At 49.3% G+C, this 22034-nt stretch overlaps 1 protein-coding gene across 10 annotated transcripts in view; it reads right to left on the bottom strand.

Moving 5' to 3' along the window:
- Positions 1 to 22034, bottom strand: part of ACSL6 (acyl-CoA synthetase long chain family member 6) — a 59404-nt gene that overhangs the window by 16621 nt on the left and 20749 nt on the right. For 3 of the 10 annotated variants that reach the window (XM_032626820.1, XM_032626825.1, XM_032626815.1), the window contains 13 exons: positions 21022 to 21136; positions 20270 to 20334; positions 19879 to 19980; positions 19280 to 19379; positions 18515 to 18693; positions 17475 to 17507; positions 16094 to 16145; positions 6805 to 6878; positions 5155 to 5232; positions 3571 to 3705; positions 3036 to 3170; positions 1866 to 1961; positions 638 to 710 (listed from right to left, as the gene is read on the bottom strand). In XM_032626820.1, coding sequence (XP_032482711.1) covers positions 638 to 710; positions 1866 to 1961; positions 3036 to 3170; positions 3571 to 3705; positions 5155 to 5232; positions 6805 to 6878; positions 16094 to 16145; positions 17475 to 17507; positions 18515 to 18693; positions 19280 to 19379; positions 19879 to 19980; positions 20270 to 20334; positions 21022 to 21136 — 1237 coding nt within the window. Of the gene's footprint in view, positions 1 to 637; positions 711 to 1865; positions 1962 to 3035; positions 3171 to 3570; positions 3706 to 5019; positions 5098 to 5154; positions 5233 to 6804; positions 6879 to 16093; positions 16146 to 17474; positions 17508 to 18514; positions 18694 to 19279; positions 19380 to 19878; positions 19981 to 20269; positions 20335 to 21021; positions 21137 to 22034 lie in introns of all 10 variants that reach the window. The other 7 variants (XM_032626822.1, XM_032626817.1, XM_032626821.1 and 4 more) reach the window with 4 other exon arrangements.

Here is a 22034-nt window from a genome sequence, read left to right as displayed (position 1 = left end):
GAATATTTTTCAGATGATTGTATTTGGTCCAAGTTTAGTGACAGCCAATACATGGGCTACCTACTGCTTCCTCCTTGCCCTGAAAGATAGGTCCCTTCAGAATGAGGGTGTGGATAGTAGCTGCTCCTTTCTGAGGTTGCCACTGCCTTTTAGATGTTGCTATCACAGGAGACCATAGTTCCAAAGAGCCTCTGAAATGGCTCTTCAAGAAACAGCGCACTGGCTGCTATAAACTTGCCTCTCCTTCCTAAATCATATCCAATTCACAGCCTGCTTCCTTCATTCTGAAATGACTGTAAGCAAGACTGTGTGATATTTAGAAACTAGAAAATCCAATATATTGATATCATAGGCATTTTTCTACCTGGAGCTGTATTTTGTGATCTATTACTTTTTTTTTTAACATAACTTCTATTTATTTATAAAAGAAATAGGAAAATACAAAATATAGTAGGAAATACAAAAATATGTAACAAAAAGAAACAGATCCATAATGCCACAACACAGACAAAACTACCATCATTGTTTTTCTTCTGTTTCTTCTGCTGTTTCCTATGTGCCCATGTAAATATACTTTCCATGAGGAAGTTTAGAGCCTGCTGTTCTAACTCATTCCCACATCTCCAGCCAATCCTACCTGATGTCCAGTCCCCGGGTGTAGTGAAGGTACATCCAGCTGTGCACTCAGTTTGGCCATAACCTTCATAAACCTTCAAGCAAAACACAGAAACCATACTGTAGGTGCCCACCTGCCTGCAGATAGCTGGCTGCCCTTTTCAGCCAGCTAACCTCTCACGGAGCATCTGGCTGCTCCATGCTGGGGACGGTGGGAGGGGAGGTGCTCTGGAAGTAGGTACCTTCAGGAGAAACTGAACACAGACAACAGGCGTAGCTACTCTGCTTGGAAGAAATGCTATTTTTAACCACAGACACTTAGTAGATAAGGTTATATGGTTTGGGATAAAGACTTATAACCTATTTTCAACCACTGACTCTATTTCTAATTTGAATAAAATGTATTAAAGACAAACATTTTAAAATCCAATAAAGGTTTTGTCTCTGTAAGATATTCCCCTTCAGAGCCCCATGTGCTCACATGAATAGACCATGTGGGAGAGCTGCCTTTAGGAGCGGTCAGCTCATGTTGGTGTAGAACAGGAAGTCAGCGTAAGAAGCCCATGGCTTCTTTTTACCTTCCTTTTTTTTTTTTTTGGCGGCTTGCAGGATCTTAGTTCCCCAGGACAGGGATTGAGCCCATGGCAGTGAAAGCACTGAGTCCTAACAACTGGACCGCCAGGGAATTCCCAAGAAGCCCACGGCTTCTAAAGGATAAAATTTTAAGCATGCACATTTATGAAGTAGATGTGCCTACTTTACTTAAAACCCACCAGTCACAACTATGTTACTATAGTCTGCATAAGTAGGAACCTGACAAACATTAATTGAATGGATAAATAAAGGAATGAATTTTTTTAGCAATGACAAAACCTACTGAATCAAATAAAAACACACAAATGAACTTTTATCCCCCTCCCTCGTGCTCCTTCTCTGGGCTGGGAAATAGCCTGCAGGCTGGAGAATGCAGAGATGCTGGTACAGGTGTGGGACAGGTTCTCCAGCACACTGATGATCCATATACAGTTTTCTCCCAGAGTGGATACACATCTGGGCTTTCCACAATGTCACAAGGTATTCTTGGCTTTCAGTGACCCTGGGCTTTTTACATCTTCAGAGAAGGGAGCTTTTATTCCACAAACATCTTGCCCCTAGAATATTTCTCTGTACAGTAGAGGGTATAATGGGTTTCCTGCCCTGTCCTAACACTCACCCCACTGCCCCCAGGGAAGGCCACATAAAGGAAATACCTGGCACCCCAGAGCTGCCCGGAGGAATCCCAGGACCGTTGGTGACGCGGGGGCTGCTCCAGTAACAATCATCCGCACGCACCCACCAAGACTGGCCTGTGGGAAGAGAGAAGAACCTGCCAGAGTCTGTGCTGTGGCAAGTGGAGTGTAGCGCACCTGGGCCTCACCTAACATCAACGTTCAGCAGCTGTACCCTACCTGGACCCTAGGATTGGGATCAGAGAGGCCGCCTGAGGCTGTACAACACATGAGCTGAGGAAGCCCCCTTCTTCCAAAGGAATCAGCCCAATCAGCTTTGCAATCCAACCCACAATATGGCGAACTCTTTTATGTATTTTGAGATAAGGGCCATTAATCTGTGTGGCATTCTATAATTTTGGTTCTCCCTTTCTTAAAATACACAGCTGTTCCCTCACTCTCCCATCATTTGCAAGCATCCAATACAATTACTGAGGACAATTTCTTCCCACTTCCACCTTAATGGCATGGCCTTTTTTCATTTCTAAATCAATGCCATGAGCTATTTACTATGCACTGCAGAGGTCAAAGAATTTTTTAAACACTTTGTTTCTGTAAGTTGAGCCAAAAGATTTTAAATATTAATTTTCATAGCTAAAAATAGAGTAGTAAGGAAAAATGAGTACTGGTACACATTAACTACAAGTTCTTTGAGTAATGCACAGCTTTAAAACTTTAGTGAGGAGACAGGAATGAGTAATTCATAAACAGCTTGGTTTAGGAGAGGCTGAAGAGATGGGAAACACGGAGGGAAAGGAAGATTCTTGGTCATCTGGCTAGAACCTTGTGCTACTGGAAAGCCACCGTGGCCAAGGTTACAGGGAGGGGCAAGAGAATCTTCGAGCCCCAAGAGCTGCTTGCTTGGTGAATCTGACTACCCAAGGGCAAAGCTGCCCTACTGCCTATAGAGGTCAAGGAACTTACTTTCCAGGAGTCCTCCTTGCTGGTTGCCTTTGGCAAATATAACACATCTCCAATGAACAAAAATGGGTCCTTTAAAATTTCAGTGGTAGCTTAAGCTTTGATTTCATTAGCAAAAAGTTACTGTTTTATAAGATTACACACCATTGGGATGAACTTCTCTAATTCTTCTGTAAGGTCACCCATTGGACACTTGGGTGCCACTCTATCATCACTTGTTCATTTTCTTACCTGAATCTTATGAAAGAAGAGTTCATCCCAGATACTATCATTCCTGATGATTCCACTCTGGACCTCAGCCTGTTTACGCTTTGCTGCAAATTCCAGGAGCCAGCGCTTTAATGATGTGTCTGCCTGGCTGAAGATCTGAGGAACAGAAGTTGGAAACAGCTGTAAAGACTGCAGGTCCCACCTCTAGATACACCCCCAGGAAGAAGGCCTAGATTGGCCAGCAGAGAAGCCACACTCTATTTCTGCCCCTGCAGGAGGTCACTGAATGTGTGACATCCAGCTAAAGGTTAACGCTACCAAGGCCCAGGCACGTTGTTGGGAAAGAAGCCCTCCCCCCAAAATCTCCCAACCAGGGTTTTGGAGAATAGGAAGAAAACAGGAGAAGGAGGGGTGACAGTCAGAGAATACAAGAGAAGAGGCAATTTCCAGGACTTGGGGCTGGTGGTGTAGAAAGCCTGCCTGGGGCTCCAGCCTCTGTCCAAACAAGCAGATATGCAGTTGCTCAGCCTGGCCAGAGACTCCCCGCGGAGCTCACCTTGTCGTACATGCGGTTCAGTAGTCGTGGGACCACAGGGAAGATGGTGGGACACAGAGCCTTCATGTCATCTGAGAGGAGGCGGATGTCTCCCTGGAAGAAGCCGACGCGCCCTCCGTGGCAGTAGACGACAGACTGGAAGAAGTGGACAGGAAGGGAGGAGTCCCTCAGGGCGGTCACTCCTGGCTGTAATCCAGAGCTGTCCAAAGCTCTGCCCCACATGGAGGGTGCCGGTGACACCCCTCACCCAGCTCTGGCTGCTGCCTTGGGACACTGAAGGAAGCCATTAGAGGTGACACCCCCCACACACACACACCCCTCCCCACCAAGTCCCACTCAGACATGGAGAGAAGAAGCAGGAGACAGGGTGGAATCCTGAGCCTTTGGGAGATGCCAGAGCAGCCAGTCTCACTGGTGCCTGCCCCTTTAAGCTTACTCCCAAAGCCTGGACAGGGGCCTCCCTGAGGACTCAGTCTCTGAGCTGTACAACACCCTATCAGTGTGTCCGCTCCAGGTCTCAGAGCGCCTGTGGTCTTCCCCAGGGATACCTCGGCAACTCTGGAAAGGTATGCAGTGCCCACAAGTACTGGAGGTGCTGCTAATGTTGGCGGTGGGAGGCCAGGCAGAGCCTGGCTGGTTGCTAATGGGACTAAGAGTATGCCAGGGGCTCCTTTCTGTCATGCTCAGAGCTATTCTATACGGGAAACAGAATTTCTAATCTCTGTTTTACAGATGAGGAATGCAAAGGTCACAGAGGTAAAGAAAGGGATTTGCCTAGAGTTCCAAAACTAGTTCACGGTAATTGCTGGCATGTGAATCCAGGTCTGGAAAGCTTGATAGCACGCCCCAGTGTACCAGACCTCCCCCAAGGCAAAACGGGAGAGGCTTAGGAGATAGTTTATGCACAGGCTGGTCCCTTAAGTGACACACACGGATAATTCTTTGTCCCCACAACCTCAGGAGGACTCCTCCATTCTCTCTGTGTCCCCACAAGGCCTGTCCCAGGTCCAACCATAACACCAGTCCCATCCACAGCCTGAGGGGCCATGATAGTTTGACTCCCCTTTCAACTTCACTGTCTTGTTTCCTTTTTTAGGAGTTTAGTGAGTGATGAAAGTTACAGAATATAGGTGTTTGGGCCATAAATGGAGCCATACTGCACAGAGCTTGAATGGTAAAGCACTTCTGCAGAGCTGCAATGCTCTCTGAGCAGCTGGGGCCTTTCTCAGCCAAGGTGTGTCCACAGTAAGACAAGCAGGCCTGGGTCCTCCCTGGAGCAGTGCTCACAGGAGGGACAGATCAGGGGGTCCAAGGTCCTCTGACCCCTGTGGCACCTTCCGAGGACAGGCCAGTTTAGTTCTACTTCAAGCTGCCAGTGACAAGTGTGACACCCTGCTAGGGTTCTGGGTTCTGGGCTCAGACTGTGCCTCCCTGAAGCCAGGGCCTTACCTGCACCATTCGCTCAAACATGTGTGCTAAAGGCAAATAGGAAATATGCACATCCGCACAAGTGGGAGCCCACTGACTCTGTAAGAAAACAGAAGGAGCCCAGGCAAGGCCCGGTCAGTCAGGCGGGCGTCTTACCTGGATGACTCTCTCAAACATGTGAGCCAGAGGCAGGAAGGAGATGAGCACATCGTCCTGTCTCGGAAAGATCACTTTCTGCAGGTGCCGGGCATGGGAGACAGAAAGGAAAGAAACACTGACAGGAAGACGACAAGAGAGTCATAAAACAATAAAGAGAAAATGACCTGGAGGGGCAAACATGAAGAGGGGAAGGGCAGTGGGGAAGGGGGGACAGAGAGAGAGGTGAGATGACAGCGAGAGAAAAGTGAGAGAGAGAGGAGAGAGAGGAAGATGGGAGGCGCAGAAAGAAAAGAGAGAGAGAGACAGGGCAGTGTAGGAAGCGGAGTGTTAGGTAGAAGCACCAGTGGGTCTAGGTTATCTGCAGAAGCAAAGAGCCAACTGAAGCACACATAAACCAGCAGAGTCGAGCTCCGCAGGGAAGTCTCCTCTGGGAGGGCCTGCACCTCGTTCAGTCTTCACGCCAGACCGGCATGCCTCTCCCTCCCCACAGCTGCAGGATCTGCCTCAGGCCCCACTTCACCAGCTTTCCTGGGCCACCCGGACAGCGATTCAGAGGGTCTCAGCCTGTTGGCACTTTCTGGTCCTCCTTCGAGAGAAAGGGGCCAAGAGAACCCTAGGTCTATGCCTACTGGGGCTGGGGTACGTGCCCCGGACAGAGGTGTGGTGGGTGGAACCAGGCCTCATAAGCTACAGCCTGGGAACATGGCCTTAAAGCGGATGGCCAAGAGGGACCCCACTCTCCAGGATGGGTCTGACCTCAGGGACAGGGGCTGCCCTGGCCAGGGGGCCCCATTCAGGGATGAGCTCTCCTTGGCTGAGTTCCCTGCCCTCCGCCCTTTTACAGAGGTCTTCAGTCTCCTGGGCTGGCTTTTGGACGAGTTTGGACAAGCCCAGGGAACCTTGCTCATGGCTCCTGGTCTGGGCTCAGCTACCAACAGTGTCTCACAGTTTTCCACCAAAATATATAGCAAATGGGCATATGCTCCATAATGCCATCTGGCATAAATGTGGATAGCGATTTTCTCCACAGTAGAGAAAAAGCTTAATTTATATAGGAAAAGGTACATTCCTTTCTCCTTTAGGAAAGTGTAGGACATTCAGATACTCACCACTTGTGGAAAAAGGTCCTTCTTTCTTAGCCGCTTAAAAAGTGCTAACATGTTTTTGCCAGGTCAAGTTATCAAGCTTTTTTGATTTTAGATTTACCTTTTTTTAAGTACAGCTTTATAAATTAGCAGTTGCCATTGTTTCTCAGACTCTAGTAGTCCTTAAACACAAAATGACTGAATTAAACCCTGACCTACTTGGAAAAACAAGTTATTAACGATTACTTTTAAATAAAGGTATACGTAAAACCATCAGGTATCTTAATATTTGAAGTTAAAAATGAAAAATAGGTTTCCACGTTTTTCTTTCTGGGATCTGAGCACTCTCAGAAATCAACTGAATATTTACCAGGTATGGATCATTTCAGTGTTTGGGGTTAAAAGTATCTGTGAAAGTGAGGTTGCTCTAATGAGAACAGAAACTCCTGCCTGTGAAAGGCAGCCCAGATTGTATCAGGGAAAAAAAAGAAAACCCAAAAAACCTCTGAGGCTTGAGGGTGTCCTTGAGAGACACCTGCATTGATGAGTCTACTTTATTCACCTCTGTCACTTTCAGAAAGCCTGAGAAATCAGCCACCACGTTCCCATGGGTGAGCATCGCACCTTTTGGGTTCCCTGAAAGGAGAGAGCAAGAAGGAGAATTAGTGGGAAGCTCAAGGGCCACTCCTTGAGAACAGCACCGGAGTCACCAGTCCCAGACACCCTGAGCTGTCCACACAAACTTCTGGCCTTCGTCCACAGCCGCCTTCAGAGTCCCAGGCAGATGAATGCTGTGTCAGGGACCTTCATTCTGTAGACACTTGAAGCCCATCTTGAGGCTCCCAGGTGCTTGAGACCAGAAGGCAGGTGACACAGCTTGGAGTCACCTCAAGCACCTCAAGGAGTGCCTCAGGACTGATGGGTTGGCCTGCACCTTCCCTTCTGCCTTCCTCAAGGAGCACAGGCTCTTGGCCTCCAGTCTCCTTATACATATACCCAGTAAACTATGCCACTCTCTGGGCCTGAGCAGTTCTAGTGTCCAGAATCCAGCAGTCAATTGTGCTGGCAGAGGACTTCCTTGCTGCATCCAGCACCTGGAAAGGCCCCAGCTCAGGCCAGGCCGGAGGTCCAGACTGCTGGGGCAGCCCTCCTGCCTGCTCACTGGCAGAGATGGGACATGGATATTCTTGCTTTGTCTTGACACGACCTTTCACTGCTGCTCATGAGGAAGCCCTGGGCTGCTAGGATGGCTCAGAGGACAGAGACCAGGTGGGGACAGAAGGCACAGCAGGCTGTGGAGGGAGGCTGTTGGCCACCATTTCATGTCAACGTGGATACAACACTGCCACTGCTGCTGGACAGATCTGAGCAGGCTCAAATCCTGGCCTTGCCCCTCCTTGGCAGTGTAACACTGGCAAGTCATTTTTCCTCTCTCAGTTTCCTAACCTATAAAATAGGGACAATGACACCCACCTCATAGGGCTCTATAAGGTCTAAGGACACAGCCATGTACAAAAGACATTAAATTAGAAGTTTCCACTGAGGCAGAAGATACAACAGCTGTGAAACTCCAAAAGTGAGGGGTTAGACCATGTGCAGAATTTACCCAAGAAATATCAAATAAACCAAAATGTTAACTTTGCAACCCTCACCCAGAAAGAGGTTAAAAAAAGGGCTGAGTTGAGGTTGAAAGAGTATTATAGTAAATGCCACTGAATTTTTCACTTTAAAATGGTTAATTTTATGCTATGTGAATTTCACCTCCATAAGAAAGGGGTGGGGGTTGGGGAGAGAGAATATGAATGAATGAGGAAGAATTTGTGAGAAGGATTTCTTTGGCGAGAGAGCTATGCTGAGTGCTATAGCCCATCAAAAGGGGAGAAATGAGGGGTCCTCTCTCCCATCTCCAATCTGAAACCCAAGCTAACTCAGCCGCTAATGAGATTGCTTCAAAAGCCCAATCATGTTCCCTACAGCTTGGGCTGGGGGGTCCCAAAAAGAAAGGTGAAGAAGGCCGTGGCTGCAAAAAAACCAATAAATCCCAGAAACTGGATATGGAGTCTGCAGAAGGAACAATAGTGGTGGTGGGAATGGTGTGTTAAAAAGGAATCTTGAAGGAAACAATAGCAAAGATCAATAAAACAAAATGCTGGTTCTTTGAGAAGATAAACTAAATTGATAAACCATTAGCCAGACTCAGCAAGAAAAAAAGGGAGAAGACTCAAGTCATAGAATTAGAAATGAAAAAGGAGAAGTAACAACTGACACTACAAAAATACAAAGGATCAGGAGAGATTACTACGAGCAACTCTATGCCAGTAAAATGGACAACCTGGAAGAAATGGGCAAATTCTTAGAAAAGCACAACCTTCCAAGACTGAAGCAGGAAAACTAGAAAATATAAACAGACCAATCACAAGCACGGAAACTGAAACTGTGATTAAAAGTCTTCCAACAAAAAAAAAGCCCAGGACCAGATGGCCTCATAAGCAAATCCTATCAAACATTTAGAGAAGAGCTAACACCCATCCTTCTTAAACTCTTCCAAAATATAGCAGAGGGAGGAACACTCCCAAACTCATTCTACGAGGCCACCATCACCCTGATACCAAAACCAGACAAAGATGTCACAAAGGGGGGCTTCCCTGGTGGCACAGTGGTTAAGAATCCGCCTGCTAATGCAGGGGACACGGGTTTAAGTTCTGGTCCGGGAAGATCCCACATGCCGCGGAGAACCTAAGCCCATGCGCCACAACTACTGAAGCCTGGGCACCTAGATCCCGTGCCTCACAGCAAGAGAAGCCACCACAATGAGAAGGCCGTGCACTGCAGTGAAGAGTAGCCCCCACTTGCCGCAACTAGAAAAAGCCTGCACACAGCAACAAAGACCCAATGCAGCCAAAAATAAAAAATAAATTAATTAATTTGTTTTAAAATGTCACAAAGAAAGAAAACTACAGGCCAGTATCACTGATGAACATACATGCAAAAATCCTCAACAAAATACTAGCAAACAGAATCCAACAGCACATTAAAAGGATCATACACCATGATCAAGTGGGGTTTATCTCAGAAATTCAAATATTCTTCAATATACGCAAATCAATCAATGTGATACCCCATATTAACAAACTGAAGAATAAAAACCATATGATCCTCCCAATAGATGCAGAAAAATCTTTCAACAAAATTCAACATCCACTTACGATAAAAACCCTCCAGAAACTAGGCATAGAGGGAACCTACCTCAACATAATAAAGGCCATATATGACAAACCCATGGTCAACATCATCCTCAATGGTCAAAAACTGAAACCATTTCCACTAAGATCAGGAACAAGACAAGGCTGCCCACTCTCACCACTATTATTCAACATAGTTTTGGAAGGTTTAGCCACAGCAATCAGAGAAGAAAAAGAAATAAAAGGAACACAAATCAGAAAAGAAGTAAAGCTGTCACTGTTTGCAGATGACATGATACTATACATAGAGAATCCTAAAGATGCTACCAGAAAACTACTAGAGCTAATCAATGAATGTGGTAAAGGAGCAGGATACAAAATTAATGCACAGAGATGTCTTGCATTCATCTACACTAACAACAAAAAATCTGAAAGTGAAATTAAGGAACACTCCCATTTACCATTGCAACAAAAAGAATAAAATACCTAGGAATAAACCTACCTAAGGAGAAAAAGGACCTGTAGGCAGAAAACTATAAGACACTGAGGAAAGAAATTAGATGATACAAATAGATGGAGAGATATACCATGTTCTTGGATTGGAAGAATCAACATTGTGAAAATGACTATACTACCCAAAGCAATCTAAAGATTCAATGTAATCCCTATCAAACTACCACTGGCACTTTCACAGAACTAGAACAAAGAATTTCACAATTTGTATGGAAACACAAAAGACCCCAAATAGCCAACACAATCTTGAAGAAAGAAAAATAGAGCTGGAGGAGTCAGGCTCCCTGACTTCAGACTATACTACAAAGCTACAGTAATCAAGACAGTATGGTACTGGCACAAAAACAGAAATATAGATCAATGGAACAGGATAGAAAGCCCAGAGATAAACCCACACACATATGGTCACCTTATCTTTGATAAAAGGAGGCAAGAATATAGAGTGGAGAAAAGATAGCCTCTTCAATAAATGGTGCTGGGAAAACTGGACAGCTACATGTAAAAGAATGAAACTAGAACTCTCCCTAACACCATACACAAAAATAAACTCCAAATGGATTAAAGACCTAAATGTAAGGCCAGACACTGTCAAACTCTTAGAGGAAAACATAGGCAGAACACTCTATGACATACATCACAGCAAGATCCTTTTTGACCCACCTCCCAGAGAAATGGAAATAAAAACAAAAATACACAAATGGGACCTAATGAAACTTAAAAGCTTTTTCACAGCAAAGGAGACCATAAACAAGACAAAAAGACAACCCTCAGAATGGGAGAAAATATTTGCAAATGAAGCAACAGACAAAGGATTAATCTCCAAAATTCACAAGCACTCCACGCAGCTCAATATCAAAAAAACAAACAACCCAATCCAAAAATGGGCAGAAGACCTAAACAGACATTCCTCCAAAGAAGATATATGGAATGCCAACAAACATATGAAACAGTGCTCAACATCATTAATCATTAGAGAAATGCAAATCAGAACTACAGTGAGGTATCACCTCACACCAGTCAGAATGGCCATCATCAAGAAACCTACAAACAATAAATGCTAGAGAGGGTGTGGAGAAAAGGGAACCCTCTTGCACTGTTGGTGGGAACGTAAATTGATACAGCTACTATGGAGAACAGTATGGAGGTTCCTTAAAAAACTAAAAATAGCACTACCATATGACCCATCAATCCCACTCCTGGGCATAAACCCTGAGCAAACCATAATTCAAAAAGAGTCATGTACCACAATGTTCACTGAAGCACTATTTACAGTAACCAGGACATGGAAGCAACCTAAGTGTCCATCGACAGATGAATGGATAAAGAAGATGTGGCACATATATACAATGGAATATTACCCAGCCATAAAAAGAAACGAAATTGAGTTATTTGGAGTGAGGTGGATGGACCTAGAGTCTGTCAAACAGAGCGAAGTAAGTCCGAAAGAGAAAGACAAATACCGTATGCTAACATATATATATGGAATCTAAAAAAATAGGTCATGAAGAACCTAGCGGCAGCACAGGAAAAAAGACACAGACCTACTAGAGAATGGACTTGAGGATATGGGGAGGGGGAAGGGTAAGCTGGGACAAAGTGAGAGAGTGGCATGGACATATATACACTACCCAATGTAAAACCAATAGCTAGTGGGAAGCAGCTGTATAGCACAGGGAGATCAGCTCGGTGCTTTGTGACCACCTAGAGGGGTGGGATAGGGAGGGTGGGAGAGAGGGAGATGCAAGAGGGAAGAGCTATGGGAACATATGTGTATGTATAACTGATTTACTTTGTTATAAAAAAAAAGAAATCATACAATATTTTGTGCCTTTTTTCTTTCGCTCAACATTAAGGTATATAATTTTCTATTTGCAGATATACCATTCTATTGCTGAAGGGTCATTTGAGTTGTTTCCAGACTTTGACTTTTCAAATCGTGTTGCTGGGAACATTATGGAGCATGCCTTTTGGTGACACAGCCAAGCTTCTTAAAAGAATTGTCAGGCTTCCCTGGTGGCGCAGTGGTTGAGAGTCCACCAGCCGATGCAGGGGACGCGGGTTCATGCCCTGGTCTGGGAAGATCCCACGTGCCGCGGAGCGGCTGGGCCCGTGGGCCATGGCCGCTAAGCCTGCACGTCCAGAGCCCGTGCTCTGCAACGGGAGAGGCCACAACAGTGAGAGGACCGCGTACCGCCAAAAAAAAAAGAATTGTCCACACTTGCTGAGTTGACATCCTTACCTCCCATCCACTCCTCAGTCCACCATAATCAGTTTCTGCTTCCAACCTCCCCTGTCTCAGGAGCACCAGCAGGTGTTTTTGTGGCAGCATCCTATGGGTACAGCTTAGCCATCGACAATGCTGACAGGTTCTATTCTCCTCTAGCCTCTCTGGCTGCTCCTGCTCAGCCTTTATTTGGAACTCCTACCCCCATCATTCCTCTCCTGTCAGGATTCCCAGGCCCTGCAACCAGACCTCTCTTTTCCTCAGTCGACTCTCCCTCAAAGAAACATTTTCTTTCTTGCTGCTGGTCCTCTGCACATGCTGTTCCCTTTGCTGAGAATGCCCTTCCTCCTCTTCTCTTCCAGCTGCCAATCCTTCAAGACTCTGCTTAGATTTGAAATCTTTTCTGTCCTGCTGTCCTGACCTCTTGGTGGCCTAGCACTCCATGTACCCTGGGATGCAGACCCTCGAGGCAGTGAACTGCCTCATGACATGAGCTGTGTGCTCATGAGGGCAGGGTCATGTCTTGTCCATCCCTGTGTCCTCAGCCTCCAACACTAGGTCTGATGCATAGTGGATGCTCAATAAATGAGCTGAATGAATGAATCTACATAAATTAGAAAAAGAATGCTAAAAACCCATAGACTAAGAACGATATGTTTTAAAAGACCACTGTAGGGACTTCCCTGGTGGTCCAGTGGTAAAGAATCTGCCTTACAATGCAGGGGACGTGGGTTCAATCCCACATGCCGCAGGGCAACTAAGCCCACGTGCCCTGGAGCCTGTGCGCCACAACTAGAGAAGAGAAAACCCGCATGCCACAACTAAAGAGGAGACTGCGCACCACAACGAAAGATCCCGCATGCCTCAATGAAGATCCCGCATGCCTCAACTAAGACCCAATGCAGCCAAAAATATATAAAATAAATAAATAATAAATAAATAAATAATAAAATAAAAGACCACTGTATTTTCTTCTCTAGGAAGGGAGGGTAGCACATGAACACATAAAGATACATCTGAACTATCATTCATGGGGCCCAAGTCCCCAGACTGGGCTACGTTATACCCACAAATTATCTTTTATTTGGAGAGGGCAGCTTGATTTCAGTCCAGCTGATGGTTATTCTGAAACGAACAACCAACCACACACCCACCCATTAGCCATCCCTGAGTACAGACAAACCCCAAGCTCTCACCTCCTCCAGGGCCTTCTTGCCCTAACTAGTGGCTCCAAAGCACTGGCCCATTCTGGGAATTTCCACAGATGTTTCCATCACACATCAAGAGAAAAATCTTCCCAGAATGATCCCACCAGAATCATGATTCAAATGTCAGATTCAGATCATATTTTCCATCTTTCCTCATTGAAAGAACGATGTGGCTCTTGATGAAGCTGAGGCCAGGACACTTATGGAAGGGAAGCTGTATCCACAGCTGTGATGTGCTGGACAAGAGGATGGCCACCAGAGGCACAGCACAGGCTTAAGCTAATGCCAAGGAAATCCACACGTGCAGCCAAGCAGGGTAACGTCAGGTAAGAGGCCTGCTCACTCCCCCAGCTCTGCCCTGGCACCAGCCACACTGCTGGAGTGGGAGGTTTGGGCACCGAATCACAACCTGTTTTCTAGCCTCCATACATTCTGCTTCTACCACATAGAGCCTGGGCAGGATGGCTCAGCTTCCAATTGAGACTCCATGGGCTGAAAAAGCACTGGACATGAGGCCTGCCCTCTGCAGCTAGGCAACAACACATTTCTACATCATCAAGTTCTTTTCCAGATCCAGGGGCAGCAGCTGTGACTAACTGACTCAGAAGATGTGGCATCTATATACAATGGAATATTACTCAGCCATAAAAAGAAACGAAATTGAGTTATTTGGAGTGAGGTGGATGGACCTAGAGTCTGTCATACAGAGTGAAGTAAGTCAGAAAGAGATAGACAAATACCGTATGCTAACACATATATATGGAATCTAAAAAAAAAAAAGGTCATGAAGAACCTAGGGGTAAGATGGGAATAAAGTCACAGACCTACTAGAGAATGGACTTGAGGATATGGGGATGGGGAAGGGTAAGCTGTGCCAAAGTGAGAGAGTGCCATGGACATATATACACTATCAAACGTAAAACAGATAGCTAGTGGGAAGCAGCCGCATAGCACAGGGAGATCAGCTCAGTGCTTTGTGACCACCTAGAGGGGTGGGATAGGGAGGGTGGGAGGGAGGGAGACGCAGGAGGGAAGAGATATGGGAACAGATGTATAACTGATTCACTTTGTTATAAAGCAGAAACTAACACACCATTGTAAAGCAATTATACTCCAATAAAGATGTTAAAAAAAAAAAAAAGCCAGGGGGCACTCTTGAACAGCAAGGGTCCAAAGCTAAAGGCCGCAGTAGTGACCTGCCCCCAAACCCAGGGTGGAGGGACATGTCACCAAAATTTCACATTGTGAAACTCTTGACAAAAAGCAACAAAAACCTGAAGAGCATTTTTGAATTCTGGGCTGGCTCTGGATGTCAGCTCCTGGAAAGCAAAGGCTGTGTTATTTCTCTCCTGACAGGGTTTAGCAGTCAGGTGGAAATTCTCAGACCCACTTGAGTTAATGGCAAAAACCCACTCTGATTCAATAACATCATGTTTATTGTGATCTACCCACAAGGATTATCCTGCCTGGGGGGCTGGTCAAGGATCTGCCAACTGCCTTGGAGGCTCCATCTGTGGAAGGCGTGGGGAACTCCAGGTCACTGCCCATCAAGAGCTATCATCAAGGTAGGCCAGCCCTAGGTCTGGAAAACAGGCTGGAACCTTCTTGCCCCTTCAGGCCGAGGGCAAGTGACTTCCCGAGTCATCAGATGAGATGAAGAGGCAGCAGTGGGGAGAGCACTGGGCTGTGAAATGGGAGAACAGGGCACAAGGCCTCTGCCTCCAATTGCTGTTGGTGCCGCCTTGGACAGTCTCCACCCCACCTGCCTCACAGGTCGTGCTGAGGCCCCAGTGACACAGTGATAGGGTGAACGGGCCACTGCAGGCTGCAAAGTACTGTGCCTGTAGCCGTGGTCCTCAGGTGCGTTCTGCCTCCCCTAGGAAGCCTTCCTTGGCTGTTCACACTGACACTGATGCACATGTTCCTCTGTCAGCACTGGGCATGGACTGCATCATTTTCTCTCCCTGACAGCCTTGCCCACGGCATACATCATCTGTGCAGATGATCTTGCCCCAGATCATCTGCACTGCCCTTTCACACACTTTCCCACCTCCAACTTGGCACCTTTAACCACCCAGGTAAGAAATGGGGACAGGGACTTCCCTGGTGGTCCAGCAGTTAAGACTCCATGCTCCAATGCATGGGGGCCCGGGTTCTAACCCTGGTCAGGGAACTAGATCCCTCAGGCTGCAACTGAAGATCCCGTGTGCCGCAACTAAGATCCGGCACAGCCAAATAAATAAATATTAAAAAAAGAAAGAAAGAAACTGGGGACAGTGGTGGCAGGGGGGCTCATGGCCCCCCAGCAAGTGGTGGAGGTGGGACTTAAAACCAGGCTCTCAGACACCAAATCCCACACTCCTTCCCCAGTCCCTGACACAAAGTCCAGGCAGGGGCAGGAAAGCAGAGGAGTGAGAGCCCCTCCTCAGAGTAATGACGTGCCCCAGCTGCCCAGCCCACCTCTGGCCCCAGCTCCAGGAAGTCTGTAGCACCCACCCCACCCCAGACACCCCCAGTCCACACCGTCCATTCACTTCCAGCCGCCCCATGTTGCCTCGCGTTGGCCACCGGGAGCAGCAGGAAGGACCCAGTGTCTGGAGCCAGGCACAGGACAAGGCCCAGCCCATCCCACAGAGGGTGCCAGAGACGTCTCAGTCACTCTGCCAAAGCTGCCAGGGAAAGGTGCAGGTGGCCCTGGCTGGTGGGCTAGGAGCCTCTGCTTACCTGTCGTGCCGCTTGTGAAACACACAATGGAGAGGTCACTGGGTTTCGGGGGCTGCAGAGGTGAGAAGAGGAGTGTGTTAAAGAGACCCAGTGTGCCCAGCCTGGGCTCCTCCACCAGCCAGCCCCTCTGAGCACACCCCCGTGTGTGCACTGTGTGAGGGTGCAGGCATGTGTCAGCACATGTGCATGGCCCTGCATGCTGTCATTGGAAAGGTGAGCAGGCAAGTCCCCAGGAAAGAGGAAGAAAAACCAAGGAAACCTAACCGGACATGGACGTCGATCTGTCCCACCAACCTCACACCTGCTCCTGCTGCCTCGCCTACTTGAGGCTTAGCTGAATTCTAATGGGATTGGGTTGCAGTGGCCATACCTAGGCCTCTATCAAAGATCTCACCGTTCTAGGGAATGTGACCCACTTCCTCCTTCCTTCCCACTTTCTCCCAAGTGTCTGGGTTTAGGCTTGGGAACGGAAAATGTAACCCAAGAACTGAGCTGCCCACTCTATCACTAAGATTGCTCTGCATCAGGCCCTTGCCCTGGCACTGTGCACATAGTCCTGGGGTCACCAGGAGGAGCCCACCATGACCACTTGCATGTAGAGGAGGTGACATGAGTTGAGACTGAAGGACAAGCAAGATCTCTCCAGATGAAGTGACGGTGGGCATTCTGGGAGAGGAACCAGCCTGGGCACTGTCAGAGGCACAAGAGACAGCATGCTGTGGGGCCAGAGAGCAGCTCTCTAAGGCTGGGGCACAGTGTGTAGAGGTGGGGACATACCAGGGGCTACTCATGGTGAAGGGCCCTGGGAAGCAGGGATTGACCTGCTGAGACCTGTGTGTGAGAAAGCTCACAGGCTGGTGAGAGCGGGAAGAGCTGAGCTGCAGAGGGAGCTGGAGGCAAGAGGCCTGGTTAGAAAGCTCACAGCCCCTACAAGACCCTCCCAGGGGCTGTGACCCTCTCTGGTGACTCGAGTCCAGGGAGGATCACTCGGGGCCGACACCCAGAAAAGTTCAGAGAGCAAAGATGAACAAAGACAGCAGATGCTACAAGGGGTCCACTTCCGAGTCTGTTGCTGCTCCTGTCCATCCCATCCTCGGGAGAGACTGCTACATCGAAAGGAAAAACATAAGCCCTCCCAAAGAAAAAGTTACTGGAGACCCAAGGGTGTCCAGGATTGGCTGCCCTTTTATCTCCCTCCCAATGTCTGACTCCCGTTCCAGGTCGTCCTGGGTGCCCCAAGGGGACATTTCCTGAGTTGCTTATTAACACAAAGCTGCTACTCTGGCCCCTCTACCGAGCCTTGTGCACAGCGAGGGAGTCTGTGAGGACATGCCCTGGACACTATAGTGCTCAGTCAAAACCTGCTGGCAGATGAGCTTACCACAGGAACGTGGTGATTCTGCTGGCCACAGTCCTGGAAGAGGAAAACACTGTTTTTAAATGCTCGAGAGTTCTAATCAATCAAAATAAACTCAGCACAGTATGCCCTGTTCCCGCAGCAAGCCCAGAGTCCCAGACTCCCTGCCCAGAGGCACCGCCTCAGCGGTCTCTCCTCAGATACCCATCCAGGCCTTGGCCACGCATGCATCCCAGACAGCGGCCTGGGGCCCAGGAAGAGGCTAAGCACTGTGCACATGCACAAGGGGGAGACAGCCTGAGGGGCCCACGGTACGTCTAGACGCATGCTCAAGACACAGTGGCTAGGTGGCCCGGGCTTGCAACTAAGTGGTCAGGGCTGGAGGGGCAGATGGGGGCTGCCAGCTTAGGTGTGGCCCCTAAAGCCATGGAGGGGCACAGGCCCTCCATGGCTTTGTGGGTACATTTAAGAGCAGACAGGGAGACAGGAGGAGAAATGGAGGGCCCACAGGCCTAGATCCAGGAGGGCACAGTGGGGGTCAGCTGCTACTGAGCAAAAGGCCTGAGGCCCCAGAGGATGTCCTGGGTCACTCCAGCAGGCCATAAGCTGCCACCAGCCTAATGTCTCTGCAGAGGCCATGCAAAGGAAAATTGGTTCTGCTGGCTGCTGGGGGTCTGGGACACAACTGCAAGAACCTCTCCAAGACTTCTGGACCTCAAGTTTACTACAGTCCTCAGGCTCAGACAGGCTGGCTGTTAGCTGGAAATGAGGAGGCTCCGGAGGCTGTGGGGGTAGCTCTGGGGCAGGCTGGCACCACCATCTACCTGTTGGTGCCTGTGTCACTAACTGTGCCAAATAACTGAGCCCATCTCAAAGAGGATGCCTGTGGGTGCCAACCCCACTACCCACCACCAGCCCTTGTGAAGCCTGCCCTGTTTGAACCCTGACACACCCTGATGGCCCAAGACATCCATCCTAGGGCATAAGACGGGCAGATAACTGGCAGCTCTGGCTCAGTGGCCAACCAGCTGTGGCCAGAAAACAGCCCAGAAGCAGACCCTCACCTCCACAGCCTGCATGGACTTAATGACCACCCCGCAGTCTTGCCCTCTGTCTTTCAAAGCTTCCTCAAATGGTTCCATGAGGATGATCAGCTTGAGCCCTGGTGTCTCCTTCCTCTCCACGTGCTCCAGCAGAACCACGGCTTTCTGAGGTTTATCCACGATCACAGTGCTGATGTCGGCTGCAGGGACCACCAAGGAGAGTCAGGCTGTGCGGGCACAGGCTGTGACCGTGGGCAGCACAGGCCAGGCAGTGGAACCATGGGCTGTGTGTGCCACATGATAAGCTTGTGTGTAAATAAATAAATACGACAGGCCATGTGGGACATGTATTGTGTCCAGAGGAAAGTGCACAGAGCCTGGATGGAGCCAAGGGCAGAAGACTAGGGAGTCTCCCGGGGTAGATTCCAAGTATTCCTTTTCTTCAGGCTCAGCCCCCATCGTCCCTGGTCTGTTTGAGATATTTACCACCCCACAGCATCTTCCTCAAGCTGAAGTGAACTCAGAGGGTTGGCAGCCCTACGTGGAGGCTGGTACAGAGTCTCCTTCTTGGCAGCCCTACCCTGTGGAAGGAGCCTTTGGGTGAAGTCCAACTGGGGACAGCTGGACTCAGGAAGCCAACTCAAGGGCCAAAGTGGAAGCCCCCAGCGTTCTCTGAGAGCAGAAGCAAAGTACTTACTAGTGTCAAACAATCAGCATAAGCTGAAAAGGGCTGGGAGGAGGAGGTGGGGCTGGCTGCCAGGGGCAGGAGTGGGCAGCTGGGCTCACCTGTATCGATGATGTAGCAGACTGCCCCTGGGCCCAGGGTGTCATAGAGCGGGACCACCACCATAGAGTATGTGTAGCAGGCAAGTTCTGTGATGATCCACTGTGGAGACACACAGGTTGGGGGAAAGGGGGAGCACAGAACAGACAGCAGGGCTGCACTGCCCTCAGGCCTTAGGCACGGGGCTCCCTGATTGGGGTCCTGTGCCGAGCGCTCCGCACAAGGCAAGGGATCCATAAAGCTGACCCGTTGAGCCTGCTCCCCCACGGTCTTCTAGACTTGCTTGCCCCAGGGAATTACGGGACTCAAAATAACCCCAGGCCCACCTCCGGGGTTTGCATGGTCTTCTTCCCCAGATCCTTCTTCCCCCATGGCTCAGGGAGCCACTGTTTGGACAGCTAGGTAGGGTGTAGATGGAACTTGGCTGGAATGTCCAGCCCTGATGAGGGACAGAGCCAAGGGAGTGGGGGATGGCATGGACCAACGATCTCCAGTTTTCCTCTTGTCCCAGGCCCTACAGACAGCGGGAGCAGAGCTGTTCTACGGTACCCAAGCTTGTGTTCCACTGATGCTTCTAAAACCAGTTAAGGCAGGTGCTCACCTCTGGTCGATTTTGTGCAAAAATGCCGATAAACTGATCTGTACATGGTTTACAATTGTGCTGGAGAAGTCCAGACCCTAGAAATTCAGCCCTGTCGGCCACCTGCACACAAACAGTGATGGGGCAGTGATGGGAAAGCAAGGACTCTTCAGCAGGGAAGGGAGATCCCCAGGTGGGATTTCTAAGGTCTGAGGGAGCTCCCCGACTCCCTACTCAGTGATGCTGGAAGTCCTGAGAGGATGCTGCCTGGAGTTTGGCAGACAGTCCAGGCAAGGAAAAAAATGACTCTCTGAGAGCCTCCAGGGTGCCCACAAGCCGCCCCCCCCTGCCCCCCCGCCAAGTGCCAGGTCTGTGTGGGTGGACAGGGTGGGGCCTGTCTTCTATTACTCACCTCCTGGTAGGACAGCCACTGATAAGGCTTCTTGGGATTCCTGAAGCCAAGACAGGGTCCATTCCCTACATAGAGATAAGCAGGCCTTGTGCCAGGGAGGAGGGCAGGGTGTGGGAGCCACTGAACCTGCCCATCAGACACCTGGATCAATATCCCATCCTGGGAGGCGCATGGGCCAAATGAACTGCTCCCCAGCTGTCTGTCTAACCTGCTGAAGTCCAAGAAGGCCTAAAGTGCACAAGCATGGCATCTCCCCAGGGAGATCAGGAAGGCCCAGGAATGGGAACTGACACAGCGCTAGTTCCCACAATGACCTGTGTGATGCAGCCCCAATAAGACATGGAGACCTGGGGGCCACTGGCCAGAGGTGGCAGTTTGCCTCTCTGTGACAACTCCCTTCACCCCACGCCACGGGTCACCCAGACATCTCGGAGGCTCAGGTTCAGAACCATGCCAGCCAGTAGCCTGCGAGTTCAAGGCTCACGAGGGGCTGCAAATAGGTGATATAGAATATGAGCAAAGAGACAGCTTAAGGTCAGCAGTTCTCAGGGCTGTAATAAAGCTGAGGTCAGCCCTTTGGCCTCATAATGCAGCTACTTGTCTGGGTGGCAGGAGGGCCAAGAATGGCTTCTCTCCTCTGAACCTGGGCGTGACTCGCCTGCCATACCCCTGGAACCATGCTTGCTCACCCACACCCTTGCACCTGCTCAACCCCTGCCACAGCCCTTCCACACCCCCATGGCCCCTCTCACCTGAGATGCTAAGTCCACGGCGGAACACCTCGTACATGGTCCTGGCATCGTCATAGTAGTGGGTGAGCAGTTGAGGGCCATCCCCTATCACGGATCGCCGGGCCCCACCACTGTCCTATGAGCCAAGCACAGGCCAGAGAAGCTGGCTGATGCAGGCAGGCAGGGGTATCAGGAGAGGGCACCAGCATGCACCAGGCTGTACATGGCTTGGATACATACCTGGGCCACATAGTTGGAGCTGGGACACACTCTGTGTGCACTCACACACGTGGCCTACACGCACCTGGGCTGTACACACACAAACTCCACACACATTCATGTACACATGGCTTGTACACACTGGACCTGTATGCATCCACACTCAAATACAGGAGGCTCATGCCCAGGGGCCCAGTACACTGGTCTCCCACACACATACACACACACCAGGCAGTATACACTAAATGCCCAGAATCTTCAGTTACTGTTCATACACACCTGTGGTTCACTCATACAGCAGAGTGGGGAGTGCTGGCTAGAGTCAGGCTGCCCCTTGCATCAGGACCAACCTGCAAAGGTGTTGCTGCTATGCACGTAGGTTAAGAATCACTTGGGAGCTGTCTTTAGCTAAGAAGGCTGCCATCCATCATTCACATAACAGTGTGATGAGTTGGAGGACTGGATGGGAAAAGAGGCCTAGAAGGCGGTGGAGGGAATGGCGTAGTAGATGCCTGGGCCCTCAGTGGTATGGATCCAGAGTGGGACTGTAGCAAACACCATCTGTGCTGGGGGGCGGGGGAAAGGAGCTGGGCTTCTCCTGCCTCTTTCCCTTCCACATGCCACCCCTCCTCAGGCTCCCCAAACCCAGAACTCTCCAGTATCACGGCTCCACCTCTTCTCTGAGCACTATTTGGGCTGCACTGGGCTGGCCCACGATCCGCTACCCCTCTTGGAACATCAGGTCTGAGGAAAAATGTGACAGCCACAGAGCCAACAGCCAAACTCAAAACCACAGGCAGCACTCAGCTGTTCTG

Source organism: Phocoena sinus, chromosome 3, assembly GCF_008692025.1.
Source record: "Phocoena sinus isolate mPhoSin1 chromosome 3, mPhoSin1.pri, whole genome shotgun sequence".
Lineage (NCBI taxonomy): Eukaryota > Metazoa > Chordata > Mammalia > Artiodactyla > Phocoenidae > Phocoena > Phocoena sinus.
The sequence above is the reverse complement of the archived record's forward strand: the minus strand, read 5'-3'. Positions and strand labels throughout refer to the sequence as shown.